We start from the raw sequence: 23361 nt of genomic DNA on the forward strand, positions 1-23361 counted from the left end.
CTGCTTAACTTTATCGAAGCAATGCCTGCGATCTTTCGTGCTAAAACGTGTCGAACGTTCAGAGTGTGAGCGATTTTCAAAAGCTGCTTTTACGAAATCGTGTAAACTACGTTTACTGGACTATCTTGCAGAGTTGAATGAATGCATTCTGCAAGGAGTTTTTGCAACTATTTGAAGGGGGCGTAGCACACAATAGACAATGAGTGATGCTTCTGAAACTACAGTTGGATATTTATTTTGTTGCCACAAGGTCTTAGCAATGAATAATGCAAATTTTACACCGATATAAAGTTTTTAATAACACCTATCTCAAAGCATAAATATTTTTCAGGACTGAAAGCATATTTGCGCAATCAATCCACAGGCCAAAAAAATACTGAACGACCACAACGAAAACAACTCTACTAAAATTAGCCGACAAATTTGAAGATATATCACGGTGCTAACCTTGTATACATTCGGGTCCGCCTGCCCATACAATAGACCCGATACAATATCGTGTGCAGAGAATAACGTCATATGTGTATCTTACGCGTATTCCTCTAACACATTCACTCCAGTGGTTCTACCCGTCTCGTCGTCTAAATAAGATCTCGTCTATCGTTTGATATCCCTCTGAAGACCGCTTCTTGCGCAGCGCTGGGGTCGTGCTACGACCAAAGGAAGAACAGTATTTTACCTCGTTACTTTCAACGGCATTGACAAAGATCTATATTTTGAGTTTTATAGAAAATATCTTCTGTCTCTTAGAGAAACATAATGGATAAACTGAATTTGTAAGGTAAAGATTAATCTCAGATATAACTAACAGTTGTTAGACGTACACTTGTTTATGTCTCTCTGTATATTGTTACACTGGGCCATTGACAGGTTGAGGATTTGCTGCTCAGTTTACTGTGCCATATCGGCTCAGATAGAAATTTTCGTGTACAGCGAAGACTCACAACGCTTGCTGGTTCTGAAAAAGCTTACTGCCCTTGAAAACAAAAAACTATGCAATTTGGTCGTCATCGTCTAATCTATGCAATCACACTGTAATAGGTTAAAAACCTGAGAGCGAGTGAGAAAATTCAATTATTAGTCCCATAGTCCAGGAAAGCAGAGTTGTTATAGGCTTAACAAGATCATCTTTTCAAGGCTGAGATTAGTGAAGGGGCCGGTCTCCTCTCAGGTACGGTGGTAGGATCAATTCGTGCATTTCAAGGCTAGGATAGCGCATATCCAGTACACTAGTACTTTCCCTACGTGCCGCTATTCAAAGAGGCCCATCAAACACAGAGCGACGGAATTGTATCATTTAATGCACATATATAACTCATTTAAATTAGCGACTTGTTGCTAGTTTCCTCTTCTAAAGGAAAAAATGACCATTTTATCTGCGTACGGTGACTAGCTTAGCAACCCAGAAATTAATATGAATGGTAAAAGATAATTTCCGAATAAAAAGAACGACTGCTTGGTATATAGACGGTTTTTTTGTGCGCCTCTTACTTACTTAAAGGGTTAAGGCACATTTAAATTTTAAGTATGATTGACTATAAAAACGTTTGAAAGCGTGATAATTTATTTGTCTCACAAGAACAAAGTTCACTTTTCTACAGGTTATGCGACCCCACCCTTGATACCACGCTTTGCCTTCCTATACATCCGTTTTCATTTGCATATTGGCCTTGTTTGAAATTAGCTCGACGCATTACCCGATCATAAGGAGCTAACTCATTATAATTGGGTAATTTAAAAATGGGTCAACAACAGCCTTCATTCGACGAAACTGTGTAAAATGGAAAACACGTTGATTCGCTTGGTACGACACAGAAGAGTAACCCATACCGATTTGTCTTAAATAGATATTTAGCCTATGCACGATCAATCTTTCACAGAGAAACGAACTCTGGTTCAATCACAATAAGAATATCGGCCATGTATAAGTGAGCGACGTATTGATATATCCAATACTATCTAATGTTTTTTAGAATAACAGTACTTGCTTTTGCATCGTACATTGTAATAGAGATGTTTATTGGGCTGATAGATAATGAGCCGAAAAATCAGCTTGGTCAACATTTATAGCAGATTGTGTTTTCCTATGCCTTTAGCTAGAACAAGAAAAAAATATGCAACGAGTGATCGCTACGATGATCTATCATTTTATTCTAATACAGAGGACAGCCATAATAATAATAATAACGTAAACAATAAGTTACGAATGATAAAATAATAAAAACGTCTGCACGACTTTAAACCGTTCTTCGTCGCGCTCAAGTTCCTTCCACTTGGCAGTTTGCCTTGGGTCCGACACCCATAATACCTCGCTCGTTTCAATAACGTACACCCAACGTCGAATCAGCTGTCGCTTTTTACGCTAGATTCGAGTTACAGTTAAATTTTCATTATTCGCAAGATGTCATTACTTGCTAGCTAACATAAACAGGATTTAAGGAAGTGTAATAATTTGCTTTATTAATATATAGTACCGTGTAAGCCCAACCTGACTAGAAGCGGAGACCTTGGTTTAGGCCCTCGGTGCTACCATCTACTCCATTCTTCGGCCGTACATTTATTGATAATTTTACAATTCTCATGCACCACTTCGAACATTGACTATAAGCAGTTACATAACGAATTACCTTTGATCGAGTAGAGAAAGAAATAGGCAAGCGGCACGCCTGACCTCCAGCTCCGAAAAGAAAATGTGTCTATGTAGACCCCCATGATAAAACCGCAAACACAGGATAGGACAGAGCGATTTTCCTGCCCCGGGCACGAGCGCATTAAACAAACAAAGAGTCGGAGCCTCGATAGGGCCTTACCACAAAATAACGGAAAGAATGGAATAGAAAAGAAGCGGGAACAAACAAACAAACAAACACCCAGTCACAGTAAAAGATGTCACCTACGAAAGAAGTGAGGGTAATGACACGTCTCGCTTTGTTTCCTAAGCTTTTGCCTTTACAATTTTACCCTTGCCGTGCTTTCGTAGCAATACGCGTGCTGCTGTCGCTGGCTGAGATGTCGTTAATTTTGCGGGGCAAGATTTCAATGTCTATCGCTGATGACAAAACACCTGTCGCCCGCGTTTTAACACTTCGCACATGCACTGAGCAGTCTCGGCCGATTTTGTAGTTGTTCCTATCCTTTTATTACTTTTCGGTGTATCGAGGCGTTTCGTCATGGCAGCTGACCAAATTGTTATCAGTGCGCAACAATCGTCAGCCGCCTCTGTTGGCTGAAGAAAATTTCTAACGAAATTGATTTCATACGACCACAACGAGAGCGCACCAATAACCGTATGATTCGCGACGACGTACATTTGATGGTAATCGGTTGCAACCAACTCGGTTGATCTCGTCTCTAAATAAGCTACATTGTTCTTATTATTGTTATTTTTCAGTAATTTTTGTGTTCCAGACTTCGTTGATTTGTTAATTTCGTCACCATCGGATCGGCTAAGAGGTGATGATCGTCACTGGTCGCAGCAGCCGCTCCCAAGCTCTTCCTGTTCTTCGATCGAGGGAAGCAAACACGACGTGGCTGTTGTAAGCTTGCGATTCAGCGGAGTTCAGTGTGGTAAAGAAGATCTCACAAAGGTGCAGCGGCGCTAGTTGTTTTCAGAAATCTTGCCTCGTGCCATCCAGGTCCACATTTCTTCAGGGGAGAGGAGGAAAAACGAAAGGCTATGAGCAGCAGGCGAAAGCATACAGGCCTATACGTAGCAGGCTGCTTTGGCCCCACGCCAGCAAGCTGACAAGCACAGACATACACACATGCAGGATGCGTACGTTAGACACGTATTAATAGGCGACTGCAGTTGATGCTGTCGTCACAGGATGAGCTGCTAAAACGGCCGAATCATTTTTGAAGAAGGTATCCGAAACAGAAGGGCAAATCTGTTCTTATCGTCATCGTCGTCAAATGAGCAACAGAATGTGAGGAAAAGCATCAATTAGCGGTAGGCGAATTGAATCGACGTTGAGTGATAATCATGGCCTGGCCACGATAGGCCATTACCACGCAGAACTGTAGGCCGCGGTGTGCCACAGAGTCAGAACTGCTGTGCAATCCTTGAATAACAGTGGGTAAGCGGACGGGCGGCAAAAGCTCCGGCTAACTAAATATTTGCGAGCAGTGATGTAAGACTGGCCAGGCACGAGGAAGGCTTCAGAAGCAGGTAAGATGACTAAGGTTTAGTTTTAGAGAGTTAGCAGGTCTTGCGTGACAAAACACTCAACACAAAAATTGAGATTTTATACGATTTTAAAGACACACGAACCAACCGAAGACATGTTTGTAGAATCGAAAGGTTTGTTAGCTAAGGCCATTTGCCTGATCTGTTTACATGTACCTGCTTTGGCTTTCTCGAATACATCGACGGAGACTGACAAACGGGCTTCGCGTCCAAAGCTAAACATTCGGGCTCCCTCTTAAGCTAAAACGATGTAATCTTTCCTTACGTATTGATACTTTTTTGTGAAGAAAAAACGTTAACAGCAGTTGCAGTAGGCCGGTTCGTAGTTAAAGTTAGGTATGACTCCATGGCTGGGCCACGCAGGTTAATGAAATTAACTGGGTACAAGTGCTGTGGATTTTAGTGGATGAATGCTCTACAGTGCAAGAAGAGCACATCACCAGTAAAGCCTGTCCTGTATGATGCATTAGCCTTTAATTTTTTTATAATGTCCTTCATTATTTTTTATTGTTTAATTATAATGTCCCTAGTACAAAGTAAAATAAATAACGAATTACACGGAGCAAATATTAATCAATCAACTGCTGTGTGAGTAGAAGACTGAAGTGTAATAATAATAATAATTATTATCTAATAGTATCCGAAACGTCACATAACTACTCAGTTGTTTGTTATGAAACTGTCAATGTCTATGTAACTTGTGCACTATCTTTTGTTTGCATACTTAAATATGTACTTAGACATGTAGGCCTAATCAGTCCTCCGTCAATGCAAACTTCACTGGTCATTTGCTGTGAAACCACAACTAAGGAAAGACCCACAAACAAAAAACAATTGATAATCTGTCCTAAGCGGTTACCTAAACAAGCCACCATCCGATTACAAGGTTTGTATGAGATTATCATGAGGGAAAACATTGGAAAGCAGAGACCCTTCGACTGATTGAATCTGAGAGATATAACGAGACTTATAACTGTTATGTTATTTTTTTATTCTATAGTGTATGTCACCGGCAATAAAAAAATAGTCGCATTACGACCAGTTGAAGAGCTTATGGCTGCTTTACACTTCAGGTACGCCAGCTGACTGTGTCATATGAAGTCCTCATCGAGACACGGAATAAACGTAGCAATCACTACGTGCGTTCCATGTCATCTCGTACAAAGCTCCCATGTTGGAAAAGCATCGAGGAAAAATGCTGTTTGCTATAGGTAGATAATTTGTAAAAACACAACAATGGCTATATAATATATAGGTAACCGGATAAGATAGGACAACAGTTTTGCTAGTTGAATAAAGCGAAACATAATGAAATAATACGTAAGAAAACCTTTTCACAAAACATGTGTAGCCGAAAACACTATATTTTTTCCATTTCATATTAAAAAAATAGCTTCTCTATCAAATGTTCAAAATGGAGCTTCATTAGAACGCTCTGCCCGGAGGACATTTTCGAAAAGTTTCAAACGTTCGAATGTCGGATAATTCTAGCGGAACATAATCGCAGTGATGACGCTGGGGCATTCTGCTGCCCTGAACAGTTTAACTTTACACTTCGATTCAGTCGTCGCCAATATAAATTGTCAAGTAAATATATACCCATTAGGTTGGAACGCTGTCTACTGATGCGTGCTACGGATGGTAGACAACAGCAGATGTACAATAAGTTTATCATGGTCTAGAGAAGACGGGACACTGTAATCTCTAAACAGTATCTACGATTGGCAATTCTTCTTCAATTTAGACTTACCTCTAGCTTTGATCAGCTCCTCTCCTCTGGAAAAATGCCCACCCTGCAATAGCAACAAGTTGAAGAAAAACTCTTAATAATACAGCGTAGATATAGCAATACGCCATTTTGTTCTCTATGGTTATAGCGATTTGTTAGCTTTCAAAGCATGTGTCACCAATGAACAACTTACTAGGAACTTCCGCTTTAGCTTCTTCAACATGCTGCAGTGTATATATATATGTATATAGCTCACAAGTAGAACAAAAAGTTCGAAAGTAACTTAAAGTAATGACAACAAAAGCTAGCCGGCACAAACAGAGCTGGACCCTAATTTTAATTGGGTTTCTATGGCATCGAGGTTCCAGATGACCATGCGATTCGAATGAAAACATTCAGATCAATCCACGTCAACTTTGAGGTACAGACGCTTTCATAGTGCTGCTGTTGTCGTTGCCGATGTTTAGGTCATTCGACAAGTGGTACAATTGGTTCGGTTGTCACTTACCTAAATGTGTCAAGGTGCAAACAAGTATAACAAGGAGGAAAATCATGAGGCACGCAGCTATAAGTGGGCTACCTTACCCAACGTAATTACTATAATAGCTTTCAGGATAAGCCGAATTACAAAAAAAAAACAGGACTCGTTGTGAAATCGGCTGGACTTGCAGTGCATCGTAAGCATTACACAATACACTATACCGTTAATAGTACACACAATATAACAACAATTCGTGCGTACAGCTGCTTCGGGAATCGTTTGTTTCCGAATCAATTTTAATCATTTTATCATCGCACACTCCTATCAATTCAATAAATTTTGAGACCTACGGGAAAATATGTGTTTGAAATTTTTTGTCCTAGTACGGACGCTATGTATTTCTCATAGATGGATGGCTCCGAGCCCAGTTTCAAGTGTTCGGGTGATGGCTGGGCTTGACCCTAGATGACTTCGAATGATCCTAACTATAGCAGGCCGATACACTAGCACTGCATCATCGGACTATGAAGTTTTCTTATGTCCTGCCAAGACAAAATAAGTGCCGCAGAGTAAGTAAGTAAGCTGATGTGGTTGAAGCGTGTAGCCGCAACTTTTTTCAGAAGCATCATACTTCAAGCGTATCAAATCGCATCAGCTACTTTGTACTAATCTGTTTTCACAGAAATATTATTCAGTAGGCTGCACCTTGTGATACCTTTAGGTTTTCGCAGGGCCAAAAGCGCCCCGGAGGGATAAAAGTTCGGGTTGCCGCTGTCAGAGTTTTTCAGATCCGTTTATCGATCTGGCGTGAGCTGAACTTTTCAGTACAACTGACTGCGGTTTCTCTGTCTGCAAGCTTGTCTACGTAGGTCAGCTTACGATTTCAGTAGGACGTATGAAAAATCAGTCGTGAACCTCCCCTGATTTAGATGGATACAGTTCTACAGGCGTTAACCACCTACTCCAGGTTCTATACGGATCTTTCGTCACAAGTAGACAGCGTAACCGCTGCGGATGAAGGCTACTGAGGTATCAGTGATGTATGAATTATAGCAGAGAATAACAGCTTATTTAGAAGGCATCTTCTTAGAATTCGACGTAGCTTGACTGGAGCAAGCGTTGCTAGTTGACGAAGAGTATCATATCTTCCATTAGGTTTATCAATTCGATTACGTCTAATCGAGATGTTGGCATCTGATTGCGAGTGGTGCGTCCAAAAAATCCAACGTACCAAGACGTCGCCTTTTGCACGATATTATAAGTGCTAGAATGAGGAAAATGGCAATTTACGAACAGTCAACTAAAGACAACAGGTTACCTGGGAACAATGTCTTCCGTATAGCCAGCTCCAATTAACTTACGATTTATATTCCGCGTACTATTGGAGCCGGACCCTTTCTCATGCGAAACAAACTATGGAGCTATTATATATTAGGTGTACATGATTTGCACACCTTGCTTATTGCTAGAAGTTTGACTTTTAGTTGCCAGATAGCCACCGCTATCTCGCAATATCTTGCGCTTGTTTTACCTTGTATAAAAGAAATTGGTGGAAATTTAGTGTCGCCATTTGCATCTTTCTCGCCATATGAGAATTACGAGCACGCTCTAATTGTGTACATAGCCGTTAGCGAGTGCGAGTCTACCCTGTCTGCATGATCTTGATCCGATAAGTGAGCTTCGTTTTTAGGGAACAATCCATTTGGCAAGGCTACCCTGAACACGATGAATGATGCTCCACTCCCTTTTCCTGAAAACGTTTTCTAAAATGAACGTTTTCAGCGTTCATGCTTCAGGATCTCAACAAAATGTATTCTTTAGAAGCTGAAGAAGTTCATAGTATTATTTGTTTGTCATATACCGACGATATTTGAAATTGTATTGTTTTAGTGTGTCTTCTCCTAATCGTCTTTCGTGTACTAGTTATGTAGTAATCTGTATATTCACTCATGATACGATGCCTGTTTACTAGCTATAAGAGGCTCCAGTACGATATTTCAAGCACATATTTATTATTGATAGCTGCTGATGTTCAGCTCGAATGCCAGGCATCTGACAGGTGTCGTACAACTCGACTCAGTAGTAACTGCTACTGCAAAATTAAGGAATATCGGGAACTAAGGCGCCGAGGCGGACGAGGTGGCGGGTCTCTTTAGCTCCACCGCGATGATAATCGTGTTCAGGCGGGCGGCGTTTCTAAGGCACGTGCCCCGTGGCTTTCTCCCTCGCTGGCGAGAACGTGGTAAGGACGTTGGCCAGTTGTCAATAACAAAAGCTAAACGAAGGCGCGATATGGTCGATTATAAAGAACCGGTAAAATATGTGAAAGGTACGCAACGTTCCCCTAAGATCATACTCGTAATAATGGATGTAAATCAAGAACTTTTTCTCACCAAAGTGGGGGTGTTATTCTTAGCTCTATTCGACCTGTTGATGCAATTCTGGGCGAAAGGTCAGAGGTCAGGTACTAAAACTGAGCCGCTACACTCTCGTGAGTTAAAACGGAAGCCCGTTAGTTTCCGCCAAGATTTACTAAATTTAAGAGACCCACATGTAATAAGAACACAAGAATTATTGAAATTTTATAGAAAATGATGTTAGAACGAAGAGATAACTATACATGTATTGTTGTATAATTTCGTAAGCTTGATAAAGATTTCTTCTCAGATACCGATTCTCAGAAATAAATTTCACAACCGTACACCTAATATAGTAGTAAATTAATAGTTATATATATATATATATACATATATATAACAGATAGGGAAGACAGCAAGCTGAGAGGAACTGACTCGACAGATAAATATAATCTACTTTTGTCCAGTTGTGTAACCACCACTAACCCAGCCTGAATAATTAGCCAAAAGCAAGAGATGCCGTCTCATGCAATGATATCCATTCGACCGGTCTGTCGAAGAAATTTTTAAAAAATCATCGTCGCCAGATAATTATTCAATAGTAATAATGATAGTAACAATGTTTTGTCTCAGCTATTTTAATATTCTTTATATTTATTAAAAATTACGTATATATATATATATATATATATATATATATATATATATATGTATAATTGTAAATTTACTATCCCCTACAGTAAGTAAACAGTCTCAACACGATGCATTTTTTTAATTTAAACTTCAGAATTCAAAACAGGATTGTATTAAAAGTAGTATTGCGCCACAGATGTACATTTTGGAGAATATATACAATCTTGTCTGAACATATGTTTATGAGTCTGAATTTGCAAAAAAGTGGTTTTATCGTACAAACTGTCCAAGCCTTCCTTAGCGCAAAATTTCTAATAAAACTATTTTTGGATAAAAACAAGAGTTTCTGCACTTCTGCATTGTATTCTGTTATTACTGTTACTTTAGACTATACTAGCCGACATATAGTGTGAGGATATTAACATAAATATACAAATGTATTTTATTAAAAGTAGTCCTTTATGTAAATGAGTTGGTTAACCTCTGACGGCTTATGTTGATGTTATTATCCCAATATAGAAATTACTTAGCCAAATGAATAATTTTCCAGTCGAGTAATAATCCTACCTTAGGGAAGTTGTTCCTGTCAATGCTAATAGCTTTGAGCTTGACACCACTCGACGGCGACGGCGAAAGCGAAGCAGCAACATTTGCTGAGGTATCGCTAACCTCTTTCGGGTCCTCGTTACGCGTCGAGAACTGTGCAATTAATTTCGATACTGCAGAAGCCAGACAATGTTAAAATTCATTGAATGGTCATTTAACAGATAAGTTCATAAATTTTTCTTAAGGTGAGTAAGTTCATACTGCTATTATTATTACCTGAACAAGGTCCACTTTTGACGAGAGCGCTGGGATTATTCGCCGTCTCGTTGCGTTTTCGTTTGAGGCAGGCCGCCGCCATCGCGTCTTCCGATAACCTGCAAAATAATTAATTTTGTTTTTGCCAGGTTATCAATGTGTTGTTTAGCCTTGGCTGAAGCACTTGCGTCGTCCGTGTACGCACAAAGGGTGAATCGACTACATAGGCTGTGAAACACTTTGTCTAGATTAGCTCGTTTATCCTGAAAGTTTGTATCAAGTCCTTCGACCACCGAAAGCAGTATTCAAACAAAATTTCCCCATGATCTAATGAGCCTACGGTTAGTAACGCAGGCGCCAAGTTCATATACGCTTCTCTGGAGTCATTAGAAGTTTTTGCCCAAGAGAATTCATCCTCAGAAGGAATTACATCGTACCGTTGCAAGTGCAAAGGCTGTTGCGTGTACGAGTATGACCACGTATCACGAGTCATTAAGTATCAATCGTTTATGCAATAGTATCCATGTCCAGATCGATTTACTCTTTTCATTCAGGTTTACTCTCGAACTAGGCGCAAGTTGCTGCACCTTGCGGTGGACGTCTCAAATGAAAATTCTAACAAGCAGCTGTACTTACTCGAAATCAGTCGTTGTTGTTAGAAGTACATGATGTTTTTCGTATGACCCTTGTTGAATGGCGCTGCTGTCGACTGCGGTGCTACAACAGGCGCTGTCGACGTTGTTGGACCTATCTGAAGTTGGCACGGCTGTCACGCAGGACGAAAAAGCTGCCATCTCATTATGCAAATGCTCGAATTCACTTAATTTTTTTTCAAATTCGGTTTCTTTATCTACAATAAGATGCAATACAAATAGTAGACAAACGTCTAGTGAAACATCTAACACCAATTTAAGGATTGACGAGCTTCATGCTAATCGTAGTTAGGCCTTATGTTTATTTATTGGATTTTATGTTACTATTCTTATAAAAGCGGAGTTCAAATTGTACTCAAACGTACAGATCAAGAACGAAGCTTTTCGACAGTCTGAAAAAGTATCTTGACAATTTCACATTTATATATTTATACAGAGTATTTCACATTTAATGAAGTGGCAAAAAATACGCAGGCAGAAATTCTAACTGTATAATGCATTCGTAGGAGGGTCTTGCCAATAAAATATTTGTATTCCTGTGAATGCCATGGCATTAGGACGTGTCTAAAATAAATTAAAGTATTAAAGAAATAAGGAGACGCTATAAGGGCGCCCCTATTGCAGGCATGTTAGGGGGTTGTCTTCGCTCACACCTGCATTCATTTATGTACGTTTCTTGTACGAACGGACGTAAAGTCAGGAGGTGATCGGCCTGTCCTGTAAAACCTCGTAAACAGCTCTCCGTATGCTTTTTGCGGCCGAGAAATCCTCAATGATGCCATCTCATTTATTACCGACATCTAATATAACCTTTATGACTATTAGGATATCTTGATTAAACTTGCCTTAGTACTCTGGAGACTTCTTAGTAATTAGGCATATTAGCAAAGCTAGCTTGTTTTAGCATAATCTACATCACCTTCTTGGCCTTCGTAGCGCATGGAAGCAATGAAACGATGGCCTATATTTGACTTTTTGATGAGAATAATTTTCGTAATTGGTTTATATATATATGTAATTACTTGACGTCCAAATGTATGTGGCGCTGGTATTAAATTGAAGTATTATTTTGTAGAAGCCACGATTTGGCTAGGAAATTCCCATAATATCTGGGTATCGAGATTCGTGGCTAGCCCGTTAATAGGGAATGCGCTAAACGAGTCTTTCATCCTGTAGTTTGCCTGCTTCGTAATACATACAGCTAATCCTACATGTTTATATCGATAATTTAAGTTCTTTTTAGACAAATATTGGTAATTACTATGGTAGCGTTAAGACGCGCAAGTTAGATCGAAGCTCCAAATATGGAAAGCTGTTGACGTTTGCTCTCAGCCGATTAGCCAATTAAGAGCATTGTTTATGCAAAAGGAAATGCGCTTGCGGCGTTTCAAGTTAACGCTTTGCCGCCTTTAAACGTAATCGTGCAAGTGATTACGTAGATGGCTACTCCGCACGATTCGTTGCGGACTACTGTCTTTTACGACGCTCAGGTGTAAAAGAACAAACCTCTCAGTTCCTGAAAGAGCATGGCGAGATCTCTAGTTACAGGTGGCGTAGCGATAGGTGTTGTGGTCGTCTGCTCGAATAAGCTCGATTGCTGCTGCTGCGGCTGCTGCTGCGGCTGCTGTAACCTGCGGTGTTTCTCCCGTTCTACGGCTAATTGCATTTCCAGCATTTGAACATGAGATGCCAATCGATGCGTATCGTCGGCCTGTTTGTCGGTGACCGGAGCAATAAAGACAAATGATTGTTAAGGTTACTGCTCGGGTTTCTATTTTCACTGTGATATTAATTGTATAGTAGTTACCAATCGCTCCATAGGACAGCATTGTATAGTTCTGAAATCGAAACGAAGCCGTCTAGAAAACTGTTAACAGGTGAACAGGACCAAGTTGACGCGCCATAATCGTTGGTCCTTTTCGAAGGCGTCACAGTTTGACATTTTAGCCTCGGGATAACTAACGGAATGAATTACCACAAGAAGGATCTATTTCGTGGTGATATGCAAGTAGCGCTCATGACTATCTATTAATAAATCAAACGATTGTCGTTAGACACATTAGAAAAAGTTCCTGCTCAAGTTGTTAGCTCTCATGGCCACACGGACCTTACTTCTAGACCTTGCTGTAGGAGGCAGCTGAAACTACGGCACCTTCGGTAATTCGTAATATTGGAGGGCCTTTAATGTAAAAGGAAGTGTTAAAAAAATCGGCTTCTTTTTGCTTAAATAGGAGGGGGGATGTCGGAGCTGGAGTTTATTGTGAAATGTCATCTCGCTAACTTTAGCGTGTTGATTTGCGTATGAAAGAAAAAAAGACTCGTACTTTTTGCTGTTGACTCGACGCGTCATATAGACACTTTTTGAGTGAATTTTCGTAGTGCTCCTTGATAGCATGCAGTGCTAAATCTTGCACCTCAATCTTGTTGTTTAATGAGTAGATTACCTGCATTCAGAGGTGGGTACGTTAGTTCAAATGGACATATAAAGGCATCCTCTTCTGATTCGTCTTAGATACATCGCAGCGTTTTGAGTTAAGCCCATATACGATTGATATAAGAAGCTGATAAACATAGATAAGATACCCCTCAAGAATACGCACATTTTTGTACAGCTATGCGTAGCAAAAAGCTAGCCCATTACATTATTTTGCCCATTACGTACATGTGTAAATTAGCTAAAATCATGTCATATTACGAATGATATAACCAGAGGAAACAATCCGTTAGCTTTATCATTGAATATAGATCACAATATGTTTTTTTTTACAATAATACTCTTCAAGAAAAGATAGTGCATCATCAACAGCGTACAAATATTACGCTTCGCCTAACGAATACATGAGCTAATGGCTTCGTTTTGAGAACTTACTATCAAATACGTCAAACGGAAGACAGATGGACTACTAACAACAGGCCCCGTTACTTATGTTCTTCGTTGTGCTATCAGTAAATCAAAATTTCGCTTACGTCTAAAGTAATCGTAACACAGCTTCGGGACCGCGACGTACGTTGCATTGCCTACGTTTGTCCTGACGCATATTTAGGTAATGCAACGCACTGATGAAGCTGGCTGTTTTTCGATTCGTATTTAAGAACCGTTAACCAATTGCCGTTTCTCAATGTAAAACGCCGAAATAGGCCTACGCTATCGACTTGTAGGTCAAGTTACGGCCATTAAATATCTATCTTTGACAATCAGTGGATCATATAGGATTATCTACAACCTCCCATTGTGCTACGCATAGAAAAGTCTAGATACTACTACAGAGAAACAATATACTGCCCCCTCACCTTGTTTACATTTAAAATATAAATATATGACTAAAACTATCAGCTACGAAAGCAAACGTCTCGAACGGTCACTCTTAAACGTAAACAACTGCTAAAAAATTGTCACACCTGGCGGGAAACATGCATTTATCTATTGGCTCTATTAAGATAAATTTAGACTCTGCACACTCTAGTGGAACAGTGTGGTATCGTGCCTCGTTTACTTTAGCATGAACGCGTGTTGTTAGTTTGTAGTCCCTCCAGAACCAATATTTCAACACGTCGCTGTCTCGCAACGCATCGATGGTGCACTTGTTTCCCGATTATTTTACGCACACTTAGGCCAAGCAATCGTTAAACGCCACCCAGAAAGGCGTCTTGGATAATCTAATTATAATATTACAGCATGCGTTTACCGTGGAATAGATCGAGCGACATATATGATCGGTTGATTCATAAGCATATACGCCCTAAGGTGTTCGTTCAGAACCTAAACATTGGTAATAAATGATCAGTACTAAAGGCCAGCTAGCTTGACTAAACTAAATGATCTACCTTTACGTTTTTCAATACCTGGAATTTGTCCACATTGTACACAGGATTTGGCTCATGCCCGAGCCAATATCGCAGCACGTAAATATATTATTATTACGTAACTAGTTGCACGCCTAATGACAACAGTTACAAACAATCTATGTTTCTATTATTAATCAGTGCCTGCTTTAGGCCTTTGTGAGATGATAAGTAAAGGAGCTTCTTGTGCCTGATCACATCAGCCGAATGTATGACGCATTACGCCCAACATACACAGCTATCTAGAACAGAAAGACCAATCATTTTTTTTTAATTTCGTCGCCAGTTTTGCTCCTTTGTTTGTGTCAAAGGGAGATACACTCGCTATTGTACAGTTGTCGTTATATATATCGCCGTGTTTCTTACTTCGTGGGCAAATCTCTGCGGCGTAACGGCAAAGAAATACTTCTACCACCGACACGAGGGAAATAAGCTTTATAGCTATACTGTATTAGCAGCAGGAGAACACCCAGTGCTTCTTTCACCATCGCGACTGCTGTAAACCCACAATGTAAAGCCATTAGACAATAGCACTATACAAAGAGCTTTTCATAAAACAAAATGTCGAGGTCAACTCAACCCGTTCGTCGATTGCGAGCGCTCTTAAACAAAGCAACTGGCTAGCTAGCTGGCTGGCTGGCTGACTGGGTCTCGTGCGGCCACTACGATTAACCTGCATTAGTCCTGGTGGCACGTTAATGTTGCTTCCAAATGCCGTGGTTAAGTTGGCGTATGGCCTTCTATAGGCCATATAATAAGCCATTTTTTTCGTATTTCGCGCGCTTATTGCGTGCACCTTTTATCCGTCCATCTGTGTAAGCATGAACATCTCTACTGCTGTTGCTGTACGAAGTGAGTAGCCTATCCTGCACCGGGTGCCAGATGATAGAACTAGGTCGTGTTGCCTGTCTAGGTTAACTGCCGCGAATCCCGTCGTGTCTAGTCGTATTCGAATAGATTCGGCAACTGCCACCGCTACCAAAATCAGGGCAACGTGGCCCCAAAAAATAATCACCGCTCAGATCTAATGCTATGTGTCTTTTAGCCGGGGCGAAGGTTAGGATAGATGCGCAGCGTTCGATGCGCGAATGCATAAAACTGGCTGTAGTTATTCCTTTAATATAAGCTTTCTATAATTATAGACCTCTTACAGGGTAAATTACAACCAGCCACTCAAAAAAGCGAGATAGAGACTGACAAGTGTCCCTAAAGTGAGTTCATATGGTAAATGAAATTCGAAAAATGGGAATATTACAACAAGTTATCGCTACCACGATCGTTTAACGTTGTAAAATGATCGCTCGGTCATGTCGTCCACTGATCTAAAAAAACAGGGTTATAACCCAGTGTTACAATTTCCATTCGCTTCTAGTTCCGAACGGCCTTGGATGTACTATAATTACACTCGATCTAACAGAACATATTGCTAATTTCGTAGTTACGCAGTACTATACCCCATGGTGTCTTAGATGTGGTCCTATGTGAAGACTCTAGATCTAGAGTTCTTCTGCCAATTCATTGTTGTGGTGACTAGTCTGACAATGGAATTAATTTGGATCAGTAAAATGAATTTGTGCAAATACGTTCAACTTGGGGAAATGCACGCTGGTCTAGGTTCGAAACCGGGCGTAGACATGGGACGTTTTAAGACAGGACTCGAGCGTCTGAAGCAATGCTTCATAGCACTATCACACTTAACGTAACTTAATTAATTGCCAGAAAACAAATGGAAACAAGGAAGCAAATAAAAGTCCGGATTAAGGCTAAACTTCAGGGGTGCATGATGCAGTTTAATACCCATGTGATAAACTAAATTTTAATTGACACTTTTCTGACTTGAGATCATAAAACGATATACGTACTATATATACAAACCTGTGTCATCTGAGCAATTCGCTTGCTCATTTGAAGGAATGTTTCAGGAAAATAGCCGCCCCCGGGAATGGAGGCCCCACTGAGTGTCACCCCCGGTGAAGTGGCAGACATCGTCACCCTCTAGACAAGCTCCTCTCTAGCAAGGGAAGCACAGTAATACCAATCATTAAAACAATACGATGATTAATTCATCTGTATCAACAAAAGGCGCTTGAGAAGAAAAGTATTGCAAATATGGCACATCACAAAGTTAGCTATACGAACCTAATTTAAACACCATGCTATTATTCCAGTTATTGATTTTTTCCCTTAATGGGTCCAGGTAGTTCATCCTAATACAAAATCATGCAATTTAAATCGCTAGTTGTATATGGTAGATTTGATAATAGAAGGGCCAAATCGAGACGCTGAGGCTATCGAAGCCTTGACTGATGTTGATGTACAAGCCCTTTTTTCGGTTCTAGTCATAATGTTAGGAACATGTACAATTCATACGTGGAATACGTATACATTACACGATGACTTTGCGTAATTTCGGCAAACGCCTAAGCACATAACATTCAGTAATGGTACCTGCGAGCCAACACGGTTAACGACCAGCGATCTTACCCTATGGGCACTATTCCAACAGCATGTGCAAAACACTCTTATGAGGCTTAGATTACTCGAGGTGTGTTGTTTCTCTCTATGTCTGGCCATAATTTGGGCCTGTAGTCGGGCAACTAAATTCTTAAGAAAATTACTCTCTCGGTAAAAGATAATTTCAATCGTTATCAAATTTAAGTTGGGGCTGTTGTCAATTTCTATTTCGGACTTTGATGTTCACATCATTGAGGTTATGGAGGTTATACAGGCCTGCATTGTTTCGTTGCTGGAGGTGCTGCTTTCTGTACTACTAATATAATTTTATGTAAATTATATTTCAATTAAGGATCGATTTTTTTTTGCAAAAATCCACTAAAATCAGCTAATCACAGGTGTTTGCCAAAAAAATACAAGAGAATTTGATCCGTAAACCTGTCCTCCGCATGATAAGAATGCATACTTCTTATATTATCTAATATCTCGTGTTTTTCCATTTGTTACAATGTCTATATTGTCAATGGTTACCCATTTACTCATCGACTTGCTACAGATTACCGTTACAGATCATATTAGCACAATGGCAAGTTTCTAAACAACATCGTTAAAATGTATCGATCTTTTTTCGGTAATTTGTCCTGTACCGCGAATTCGTAACAAAGTGATTCCTGACTTCAAAGGGTACCACGTTATATTTCGACACAGCACGGAAGTCTGATGCACGCACACGGTCTTTGAGAGCATCAGAATAATCTGGTCATCATCAACTGCCGCATGCTTCGCTGATTTGACCAGTCAGCTATTGTCTGTACACCCGTAATGCCACTCGTCATTAAGTCTGTATACTCTGTCAAATTTCCTAGTATACACATCTATGTTCCGTTGACTTCTGAACGCTTGCTCGATGGCTCAGACTCAGTGTCACCAGCCTTGTGATGCTACCAGTGCCGAGACGCGCATGATCCTAAGCGAGCGAACCGATTCGTCCTTGTTAACTTATCGCGGCTGTGTCATTTCTACATAGGCCCAGTTCCATAATTGCCTTCGCTTGCGTTTTTTTTTCTGTTTTCGTCCTGTCGATCCCCCATGATATTGCAGGCCCGCTATTCCGGCCCAGACAGCTCCATATTGTCGTTATCCGTATCATATCCTCAGAACTAGCTTTCCCCCGGCTCAGACCGCCAATGCCAGCAGCGATTATGCCACAGCCGCCTTATAATCCGATTCTATCACATTGCAGGACAGGAAAAATAGGCGATAAGAATCATTTACATCATGCTAAAAAGGCATACCCAGCTCTACTTACAGAACTCTATATGAGGCAAATAAAATTAACGAACAGAGGAAATTAGATTGTTGTTCCGATAGAACTAAAGTAGAAAACGAGCCTGGAGAGTAAGACGTCCTATATTCACTGTTTAGTCGGATCTACGAGAAAGGTAACCTAACTTGTCGCGTAGCTCCCTTCTGTGTCAGATAGTGTTAAATAATGCAAAATTTAAAAAGCACAATGGCGCTGTAATCGCTAATAATACATTTACTTCGTATCGACCACTTACGAACGAAAAAAGAATGGTAAGCCAAAATCCAGTTCGTATCGATAATAAATTATCAGCGTCTCTACAACGGTCGTTCCGATCAACGCGGACGATTAACTGAGATTAGGAAACACTTTTTTGTTACGGTATCTATTTGTGTAAACAGGTAATGAAGTCTTTGGCAGAAGATGTCGAGATAACCTGAGCGGTCGACAGTAATGGAACCGCTCTGTCGAGACGCGAATATTAGGGGCATCTGAGTTGGAGTACCCGTATCGTGTGGGTATATAATTGCAATCCACACTATTGAGGATAGTAATATTTGCACCTTTGAGAAGACCAAATTTTCGAAGTAACGAACTGGCCCCACCCATTATGGTGTTGGCGTTAGACAAAAGTCTCCCCTGTACTTCGATAAAACAGCAAGTAACCGAAAAATTTTCAGTATTTATGATAGCAAGTGGTGTGCTGTCACTGTTTGTGGTCCGTTGTTCTGTTGTATTTTTCTGACAGCTGCAGTTAGAAAAGCGGGTGACGTTCCGCCTGTTCGAAACAGCGTGTTGATTTTAATCTTTTACCGAAAGAATGGCATCACTGTAGAAGGCGCGCGATCACATCCAGCCGTTTCGTGCGTGGCAAATTGATCTTGAACTTAAAATTATCGATAATGATGATTTTGGTAGAAAGTAATTTTCGTATCAGATATATTGGAGTGTACATTTTTCAAGGTGGAGGTTGCTAATGTAAATAAGTACGTTTGTACCAACAGAATATCGATCAAGGTTCAACTCAGAGATGATTTTATGGGCCTCGTGGTAGACCAGCCTTTGGGGACAGATAGGTAACAGGCGACTACGATTAATTAACACCTTCATAAAACAATGGGTCTAGTGCACGGCAAGCACAAGAGCAGGTAAGCTTGTTTAACAAAATCACAATAGTTTTTCAATGTCTCCGATAATCGTGTGCCCTTCGAAACACGCAGATCGATAGTCGTATGTATACAACAAATTTATGCAAGAAATTTATGCAGTATTACAAGTAAATAGGTTTTTTCGACGTTCGCCAAAATAGCCTACAAAGTCCGATCGTGATCAATGGTACTGAGTACTCAAGCCATACGGTCTAACGAAGGATGCCGTGCGTTATGCACCGGACAGTACACCCCTTAAAGTAGATACGCTACGGCTGACTCGCTCACAACCATCGTAATCTAGGCAGCTCTCATTGTATAGACTTTTTTTGGTTAATCGGTGAATGTCTAAATTGAATCTAAGCATTTATTTCGATTTAGCATACATTGTCGGCCTATTAAAAGCTAGCTGGTTCCGCATACTAAAAAGAGCCCTTCATTATTCAATTGTTTGTGTAACAGGTGTGTCATGCTGGTTCGGGCGAAGTTCTGGCCATGCATGATTTTTTTTTACATTAACACATTTGGTAAAAACAAAAGCACATTTTCCGTGATGAAGTTTTATAGAAACATTTCCGATACGCCTTGATCAGCATGGTAGACGGCAGTCAACGCGGTGGTACGACAGAAAGCATAGTCTATTACATGGAACACATCAACCTACACCATCTGCGGTAGACTAAACGTACCGTTCGATCTACTCGAGCTAAGTATTTCTGGAGCGTATTCCAAAACGGTTCTACCGCTTTCTTCAATTCAACGTGAACAATAATAGTGAATTCTGAACAGGCCAAATATTAAGTGAAATATCTAAAAAAATACATTTACAGGCACTTCTGCTATTAAACTACGGCATTAGACGGTTTCGAAGATCACTTTCATACGCAACATGTTTGCGCATCGCACAACTGCTCGATAGGTTGACAGTAAGTATTATGCACTTATTACGTGCGGCCTTAGTTTAAGTCTGCAAATGAATTAAGGACGTGCCAAGGATCCATTAGAAAAACTTCAATTTTTTTAAAACCTTTCTTTTCAAGCAGCTACCGCAGATCACACAACTTCTGCAGTGTTTGAGAAAGTTGTGCAGATGGGCTTTTTACAATGCCACATACAAAGACTAACTCTAAGATGCTTTCCCTTCGCAATGCCTTCGACAGAGTCGTTAATCCACCTTTCATTATAATTTGGCTTCGTATACCGTCTACTACGGATTCGCGTCCGTTCTGAGATCAGAGAACAATCAGGCGAACATCGGACCGACATCCAAGTGTGGGGCCTTCCTCTAGCGTTTAGTTGCCACGTCTCAGTCACGTTTGCTTTCGGCTATGTATCTAATAGGTAGGTTAGAGGCAGCTTTTAATCGCCTGCCAAATCAGTCAGTCAGTCAGTCAGTCAGCAGTAGCAGCTGTCGCAAGTTAGGAGATTCCACAAACCATCGGTGCTTACTTCCCTTAACGCTCTGTCCGGTTCACCAAATGGAGAGACACTTTTCGTCGCCTGAACTGCGAGCTCAGGCCGAGCCCGAATCGCGGACGAAGACACCTAGCCCGTCAACCATCAACAAGTTGTAGTGTCCCTTAGCGAACTGGCACCTGCCGATATCCGCACAGACAATGTAGCTTCCGGTCCATCACATGTCTTGTTGGAGGCGATAGAAATTACAAGATGACTGCCCTGTCGTTGTTTGGTCGTTCCCTTAATTCTACACCAACAGTAGCGCTAAGATTTGTTGACGACATATTAGTCACACTAATTATAAGGCACGCGCACCTATTCACGTATGCTTATAGATGTACGTTATGAAAATGGAAGAAGGAAGCGGGTTTGTTTAGTAAGTCAGGTGACCGTAATATTCGCATAGTCACTCACGCATCATCCACACCGGCTACTGCATGATGCTCAACGACCATTTCGCCTTTCTCCATTCGATGACGAGCTGTCGTTTCGCGCACGTTGATCAGAAGGTGGGAGAATTAAACAACATTTTGGCGGGTCCTAGTTCGAGACCAAAGCAGCTGCAGTGGCAATTGTCGCGCTTCTTAACACGGCACAAACTACCACAAGGGCTTGTTGCTGCTGCAGCTATCGGGCTCAAGTGCCCCCCGGTTTCGTTTTACCATTGACCACAGTCGAGATACATCTATGTGTAATGGTCCTCGCTGGCCTAGTTGGCGGCCGCGACAGTCGAGCCAGGTGTATGTGTATTTTGCGCAAGCCGCGCTAAACTGCGAGAGGGCCGCGATACCACCTTCCATTCGAGACCCACCGGAGAAGGCGACAGCAGCAGCAGCGGCACCGAAGATGGAGAATGAAGAATCAGAGCTTCAAACGAGTAGCAGGCCAAACTGGAAGGCGTCCCTGTTGAGGGCGGTAGTCATCGTTTAGTTAAAGCCACCAGACCAGTACCATATACACAGTATCGCACAAGACGTCCGTTGTCCTAGAGTTGATGTGGTTGTACTCGCTGGTGGCTCACTTTAAGACTACAGCGGTACATAATCATAAATGCTGCTGTCATTGCGAATCTCATGTGCGCTTGTTAGAGAATTAAGGTCACAGATAGAGATGGTCCTGAAACGGGCTTGTTTGCCCTGTTTTGCGGTTTCTTCCGGAGTTACAGGAAATATTAGTGGTAAAAGTATGAAGATAACAGGTTTTATTTCGTCTTAGAAGCTAGCTGCTCGAGATAATGCTTAATTATTGAACTGGGCGTACGGCGCAAAACATTTGTTTTAACACAATGATAAGGACCTTTTATTGCTTTAGTTGATTTGGGCAAGGGCAGGCCTTAAGCCCGTTCACGCCATTTATAAAGTTATTGGTGTAATAGAGATTCAAGATAGGCATTTCTTAATGAGGTGGATCATCGAAGCTAATGGATAGGAGGTGATTATTAAAATTTTATATCAAACAATTAAACAACTACAGTAATTGGCTTGATACTAGGTTTAATTGTTCTAAAAACAAAATGTCTCAAACAGTGTCGAAAATTATTCCAAGACCGGTTGAATGTGGGTAACGTCCAACTCGTTGTTGTCTTTCACAACGAAATCGCCCCTGCAAAACCCGCACCGATATAGCTTTGGTACGATGAACTTAGCTCACATACCGTACATTTTGCTGCTACTGAATACGTTGGCTTATATCTTCATTTGATCTCAATTATGAGTCAATAATTTTAACACGGCTTTCGCCAATGACAGATCGACCGAATAAGTCACTGATTGGCCGAGGAAGTAGGCCTGACTTCGTACGACCCTTCGACATGACTTACAATGAACAAGCAAGCCTAAGGTGAATTTACAATAGAATGCGATCGCTGAGGGTCATTCCTGACTGCAGGGGTTACGAAGGCAAAAAAAGCGTCAAGTAAGAGACCTTAAGTGTAAAGTACCGGTAATAGCTCAGGAAGCCCCGAGGCCGAGATACCTGAAGGATCGATAAGGGAAGTTCCCATTTGCGAACTTTATGTCCGAATCACGTGTAGTCTTCTCTATGGGATTGTTTTTGTTAGGTCAGATTATTTTTTCGAAAACGTATCTTGACGATGAAGGTACTGATATTGAATCAGCATTGACATTTTGAATTGCTTATCGACTATGAAGAAACACTAACCCAAAATGAATAGTTCAATAAAAATACCGATCGTGTCTGTATTAGACATTTATCGAAGACATTTTAGATATCGTGTCGGTTAAGTAGCAAAAGGACGATGCGAAAGTCTCTGTGGCTGGACCCAGTTTAGCTAATAAACGATGGCTAATTAT

The 23361-nt window shown here is 40.8% G+C and overlaps 1 protein-coding gene and 1 long non-coding RNA gene across 9 annotated transcripts in view; one reads left to right on the forward strand and one right to left on the reverse strand.

Moving 5' to 3' along the window:
* Nucleotides 1-21182, reverse strand: part of LOC111250880 (uncharacterized) — a 95426-nt gene extending 74244 nt beyond the window's left edge. For 5 of the 8 annotated variants that reach the window (XR_015327848.1, XM_086989367.1, XM_022806798.2 and 2 more), the window contains exons 1-8: nucleotides 21041-21182; nucleotides 16559-16694; nucleotides 13165-13284; nucleotides 12347-12551; nucleotides 10824-11037; nucleotides 10209-10306; nucleotides 9954-10105; nucleotides 5937-5979 (exon numbers count right to left, since the gene is read on the reverse strand). Coding sequence is in view for 7 of the 8 variants with exons in the window: in XM_086989367.1 (XP_086845493.1) it covers nucleotides 5937-5979; nucleotides 9954-10105; nucleotides 10209-10306; nucleotides 10824-11037; nucleotides 12347-12551; nucleotides 13165-13284; nucleotides 16559-16669 (943 nt within the window). In the remaining variant the exon portion in view is untranslated. Of the gene's footprint in view, nucleotides 1-5936; nucleotides 5980-9953; nucleotides 10106-10208; nucleotides 10307-10823; nucleotides 11038-12346; nucleotides 12552-13164; nucleotides 13285-13807; nucleotides 13871-16558; nucleotides 16695-20765; nucleotides 20908-21040 lie in introns of those variants that run through there. The other 3 variants (XM_086989370.1, XM_086989366.1, XM_086989368.1) reach the window with 3 other exon arrangements.
* LOC147755448 (uncharacterized) lies at nucleotides 1971-20768 on the forward strand. Its single transcript, XR_015327852.1, has 3 exons — nucleotides 1971-4168; nucleotides 5260-6592; nucleotides 19448-20768. It is a non-coding gene; the product is annotated as an uncharacterized LOC147755448 (long non-coding RNA).
* Nucleotides 21183-23361: the final 2179 nt, after the last annotated feature.

The sequence above is a fragment of the Varroa destructor genome, unplaced genomic scaffold (genome assembly GCF_002443255.2).
Source record: "Varroa destructor unplaced genomic scaffold, Vdes_3.0 BEIS01000005.1, whole genome shotgun sequence".
Classification (NCBI taxonomy): domain Eukaryota; kingdom Metazoa; phylum Arthropoda; class Arachnida; order Mesostigmata; family Varroidae; genus Varroa; species Varroa destructor.